We start from the raw sequence: 6,000 nt of genomic DNA on the forward strand, positions 1-6,000 counted from the left end.
TCCCTTGTCTTTGGGCCACACCAGCCAGTTCTTAGGACTTTTCCTGATTAAGAGCTCGAGTCAGTATTGGCAGACTTGGAGAACCATCTGGGGTGCCTGGGATTGAACCTGGGTTAGCCACTTGCAGGCAGGTACCCTGCTCGCTGTACTATCTCTCTGGCCTCTAGCCTATTTCTTACCTCTGTTTTGTCATTGCAGCATTATGCAAAACAATTTGGGGTTGACATTTTCAAAATTGGGTGTTGAAAAATCGTGAGCTTTGGTTTTATCACCAAAATTAGCACATAGATTTTCTTTGAAGCCAATAAGCCTGATTCCTTTGTTTTATGCAATAGTTGGGCAAAAATATGCACATATATTTAATAATTTTAAAGGTGAACACAAAATTGATGTGTTTTAAAAATAATTCTATAGGAATATTTGCTGAAATTCTATCAAATGTAAAACTAGGAAACTATTATTTTTTTGCCTCTTTCACAGAAGGCAGGCTTTTCCCCCTTTAAGTTAAATACTTCTTATAGTCTGAAGATTGCCAGAATCTTAATCATGTGCTTGGTAATTTAGTTTATTGCAGACTTATTTAATGATTTATTTCTTATGAATGCAAATGAATTATTTTCTCATAGGAAGACATCGATGGAGAATCTTCATTTTCATTAAATATGAACTTCAGCAGTAAAAGAACAAAATTCAAAATTACCACATCAATGCAGAAAGATACACCACAGGTAAGTGCTTTTTCTTTCTTCTCTCTGTCCTCTTTGTTCTGGGGACGGCCAGTCCCCTCTCTCTTGGCTGGAGAGGTGCCCTTTGTTGTGTGCCTGGGACTATCCCTTGCAGGCCTTCTGCCAGCTAGCTCAGGCCCAGTGAGTGCTTTCTATTTTTTAAAATTTACTCATTTTGAATCTTTTGGTTTGGGGCCACACTTAGCATTGCTCAGGGCTTACTCCTGGCTCTCTGGTGAGGGATCACTCTAAGATCAAACCCATGTTGCCCCGTGCGGCAAGCGCCCTGCTACCTGCTAGACCATCACCACACCCCGGCATGTGCTTTTTAGTGGCATTTCTTCGTGAAATATTTAAGTATTAGACTTTGCAGTTGATAGTATTGAGATAATGTAAAAATCACTGTATGTTAAAATTAATGCAGTTTGTTATTTGTAGTTTTATTTTTATTTCATGTGTTTTTACTGACTTTATGACATCTGGCAGGATTTAATTGTATTGATTTGTTTATATTGGATTTTGAGCCACACCCAGCAGTGCTCAGAGCTATTCTTGGCTCTCTGTTCAACAGTGACCCCTGGCTGTGCTCCTGGACCAAATGTCATGCCAGGGACTCAAACCAGAGTTGTGGGGTGCAAGCAAGCACCAGAACCCCTGTCCTGCCTCCAGCACCCCTGCCAGTACACTTTAAGTTAAAAATAAATAAATTGTAGTATAAAGGGTATTTAAAGAAACAGTGTTGTGGAGTGGGATAGATAGTACAGTAGGTAGGCGCTTGCCTTGTACACTGCTAGCCTGGGTTCCATCCCTGCATCCCATATGGTCTGCTGAGTACCGCCAGGAGTAATTCTTGAGTTCAGAGCCAGGAGTAATGCCTGGCATTGCCAGGTGTGGCCTGAAAATGGAAAATTAAAAAAAAAAAACCCAAAGTGGTGTGTGGTTTATTCATATCTAAATCATTGCTTGTTTCATGTGTTTTTTAAAAATTTCTACCTTGAGTAATATAATCCCGTTGCTCATCGATTTGTTCGAGTGGGCACCAGTAACATCTCTCATTGAGAGACTTACTGTTACTGTTTTTGGCATATCCAACATGCACAGGTAGCTTGCCAGGCTCTGCCGTGCGGGCTCCATACTCTCGGTAGCTTGCCGGGCTCTCCGAGAGGGGCGGAGGAATCGAACACGGGTTGCCCGCGTGAAAGGTGAAAGCCCAACCGCTGTGCTATCGCTCCAGCCCGAGTAGTATAATCTCTAACATTTTTTATTTGTAAAATATAGAAAAATATCACAACACAGTTATTATTTCAGAGAACAGTTGAAAATGCTTCTCAAACTTCACTGGGTAGATGAACCACCTGGGGATTATTTGGTTGGGTGCTGACGGGAGCTCGGTAGGCACAGGCTCTGCTTGCAGGAAGTGCAGCTCCGTTCCTGGCCCATGAGGTCCCTGAGCACCACCAGGAGCAACCCGAGAGCACGGGGCTGGGAGTAGTCCCCAAGTCCCACCAGGTGTGACCCCAAAAGCCCTCAGTTGGTGAGGCTGGAGAGATGGCTCAGTGTCTAGGAGAGCTTTGCTCTCTGGCATCACATCATCCTCTGAGTTCTGCCGAAAGCAGCCTCTCAGCTCGTATTTGGGAGTGCAGCTTCTGAGCAATACCTGGCATGGTGGGAAAATGACAAAAAGAAAAAATTCAGTTTATAACCTAGTTGATTTGGAGTGGGCCAGTTGATGTGGGAAGCCTCAGCTATTTTTTTTTCTTCAGTGTCTTTTGTTTTTTCTTAATTTTTTATTGTGTTAATTAGTGAATCACCGTGAGGCAGTTACTTACAGGCTTACAGACTTTCGTGCTTGCATTCCAGTCATACAATGATCCAGTACCCATCCCTCCACCAGTGCCCATTTTCCACCACCAATGGTCCCAGCATCCCTCCCACCAACGCAGCATCTGCTATTGATTCTTGGAACTCAGCAAATGATTATCACTTTGTTCCCCAGGAGCCTGTTCCTGTCACAGCTTGAGTGCCACCCCTGTGGAGGCTGATAGGAGATCTCTGTTCACATGACATGGCATTGGCTGGTGTTTTAGGCTTGAAAGTTTTAATGAAAAATCTACTTACTTTTACTTTTATTGTTTTGCTTTTTGGGTCACACCCAGTGATGCTCAGGGGCTACTCCTGACTCTATACTCAGGGATCACTCCTGGCAGTGCTTAGAGGACCATATGGGATGCTGGGGATTAAAACTCGGTCAGCTGCATGCAAGGCAAACGCCCAACACACTGTACTATCACTCGAGCTGTAATGGAAATTTTTATCACTTCATTCTTAACGTGCAAAACTGACATAAATAAGAACATTTTGTGCTCAGATTTGAAGTAAAAACTTATGCATTGTCTACTAGTTATTGGTGCACGGCAAATTACCCCTTGTCTTAGTCACTTTAACAAGCGCATTGACTTCATTGCCTTGTTCCACTGTGTTTCCTTGAGCTCCCTGGAAATAAACCCTATCTGAACCATCCTTCCTGACTTTTCTGCTTGAGCCAAATACTACTGTTTAGACGCTAAAGTGTGTACAAGAATCATGTTGTACTTAACACCCATCCCTTCACCAGAGTACATTCCCCATCACCAGTGTCCCCAGTTTTCCTCCTGCCCCCCACCCCCGCTCCACCTCTGTGGTAAGCACTTTCTCTCTCTCTCTCTCTGTCTCTCTCTCTCTCCCTCTCTCTCTCTCTCTCTCTCTCCCCCTCCCTCCCTCTCTCCCTCTCTCTCTGCGTTATGGTTTGCAATACAGATACTGAAAGGTTATTCTAAGAAATATAACTTTGACCTACGTAATAACTGTATAGTTTGATGTTCTTTATTGATTGGGAATTATTAGCTACTGGTAAATGAATTCAGATTAAATGCAATGGGGGTTTCATGTTATTTTTGTTCTATTTCCACCTGACCTCTGGTAAAACAGGAAATGGAACAAACTCGAAGTGCTGTAGATGAGGACCGGAAAATGTATCTCCAAGCTGCTATAGTTCGTATCATGAAAGCACGAAAAGTACTTCGGCATAATGCCCTTATTCAAGAGGTAAAGTAGGGGAAATAGCCTCAGAATTTCTTGGGTACGGGACGTTATTTGTGTGTGGTTCATTGTAAAAGACAGTACAGAAATAATGAATTCTCAAATAGCAGCAAGAATATCCATGCCCTGAGTACAAATGTGCCCCATCTGGTGAGTCTGTGCCGATTATTGGAGATGTTAGACAGAGAAGCACCCGGTGTGCTTCCTGCCCTCGAAAATTTCACAGACTAACTGGGAAGAAGCCCCTGGCTGAAACACTATGCAGGTGAATGTAAGATTGTATTAACATGCACTGAAAAAGAAAATGTGGTACTGTGAGAGTGGTGTGAAAGTCTTGACATGTTAGGGAAAGATTTTTCGAAGTCTTACCCCAGATATGAACTCAAAGTTGAGTGAAGATTAAATGAAAACTTGAGGATGTTTATGAGAATTTTTATGGATTAATTTGTTGGTAGCCTTTAGTTATTGGTGAATGTTAACTTTTAATGTATCCATATCCTTCTTGTTAATCAGTTACAGTAAAAATAATAGGTTTTTTACTTATTTTGCATAAAACTTAATTATTATTATTTTTTTTTTTGCTTTTTGGGTCACACCCGGTGAAGCACAGGGGTTACTCCTAACTCACACACTTAGGAATTACTCCTGACGGTGTTCAGGGGACCATATGGGCTGCTGGGAATCAAACCCCGGGTCGACTGCATACAAGGCAAACTCCCTACCCTCTGTGCTATCGCTCCAGCCCCTGAAAGATAATTAATGTTGATCTTACCAGTTGATACAGTTGTTCCCTCTCTCCTTGTGCACAGTCCCTTGAGTTAAAAAAAATTCATATTCTTATGGCAGTGACTTGGTATATCTGTCTCCCTATCTATGATTTTATTCAGCTCAGTTGTATTTCCTATGTGACTCTAGTTTGCGAAACTGCAGTACATGAGCTCTTGTGGCTCTCACAGTTGAAGGGAAGTGTCTGTGGCTGGCCGATAAGCCATGGTCTGATATTCATGTCTCTTTCACAGGTGATCAGCCAGTCCAGAGCTCGGTTCAACCCTAGTATCAGCATGATTAAGAAGTGTATTGAAGTTCTGATAGACAAACAGTACATTGAACGCAGCCAAGCATCAGCAGATGAATACAGTTACGTAGCGTGATGTTGCTCTCCTCCAGTATGGGTATGAGAAGACCATTGCCATCACCATTTGGTGTGTTCCTGTGGGAAAAAGCAGGCCTGTGCCTCCATAATTTGGTCATTTGGCAGCCCCTGTTTCTGCTGTTTACAACATCACCAGTGCCACGTCATGAGCGTCAGAGAAAATGCCTAGAGATATTTCAAGCTCATGTCATTATGACATTTCTCAAAACTTTATTAAAAGAATGAGTGAAGTATTGCTGAAATGTGGAAATTTGGTTGGGTACCATGCTTTTTCTCCCCTTCACGTTTGCAGTTGATGTGTTTTTTTTTTTAAATGTATCTTAAAGGACATAAAAATCTTAAATATTGTAATATGACAGATAACCTAATAATTGTATCTACATTAAAATGACAAACATGATATTGCTGCTTGTCAAATAAAAAAAATAAAGAAATAGAATGCCGTTTTTATGTGGACGATCACACAAAATAATATATATATATATAAATATTCGTCAAAGCAGTTAATGCAGTTCTGGTTGCATTTTTATCTGAATGGTTTAATTTACTTGTACTCCTATTTCAATTCTACATGAAAAAAGTCTATTCTTGGATGCATAAATTACTAGCATAACGAATTTTTATGGATTAGTACTACTGAATTGGATATGAGTGTTTTAAAATTTGAGATTTCAATTCTGTCAAATTTCTGGCCAGGTGCTGCCCTACAGGAAGGATGAGATTGTGGTATTCATAAAACATAATTTTTTGGGTTTTTTTTTTCTTTTTGAGTGCAGGGATTGAACCCAGTTTTATGCATGCAAGAAAGGCATGCATTTTACTATTGAGCCACATCCCTGTCCTCTCAATATATAACTCCAATAGAAAACAGTATCTCAGGGGTATTGCCTTTGCTTTTTCCTTCGAGTTTCAGACCTTATGATACCAGTACATTCCTTATACCCCTCTCATATTTCAACACAAAATTCACTCAGAGGTCGCAGAAGAGCTTAATAATGCATAGCCTAAACATCTTTTTAAAAATCTGAGTAATACATTATACCA

General features: G+C 41.0%; 1 protein-coding gene across 6 annotated transcripts in view; it reads left to right on the forward strand.

Annotated features, from left to right (window-relative positions):
* Positions 1–5,402, forward strand: part of CUL2 (cullin 2) — an 89,579-nt gene extending 84,177 nt beyond the window's left edge. For all 6 annotated transcript variants that reach the window (XM_055147133.1, XM_055147134.1, XM_055147135.1 and 3 more), the window contains 3 exons: positions 627–728; positions 3,693–3,809; positions 4,823–5,402. In XM_055147133.1, the coding sequence (XP_055003108.1) occupies positions 627–728; positions 3,693–3,809; positions 4,823–4,954 (351 nt within the window). In that variant the 3' untranslated portion in view covers positions 4,955–5,402. The remainder of the gene's footprint in view (positions 1–626; positions 729–3,692; positions 3,810–4,822) is intronic.
* The last annotated feature ends 598 nt before the right edge of the window (positions 5,403–6,000 follow it).

Source organism: Sorex araneus, chromosome 9, assembly GCF_027595985.1.
Source record: "Sorex araneus isolate mSorAra2 chromosome 9, mSorAra2.pri, whole genome shotgun sequence".
Taxonomy (NCBI): domain Eukaryota; kingdom Metazoa; phylum Chordata; class Mammalia; order Eulipotyphla; family Soricidae; genus Sorex; species Sorex araneus.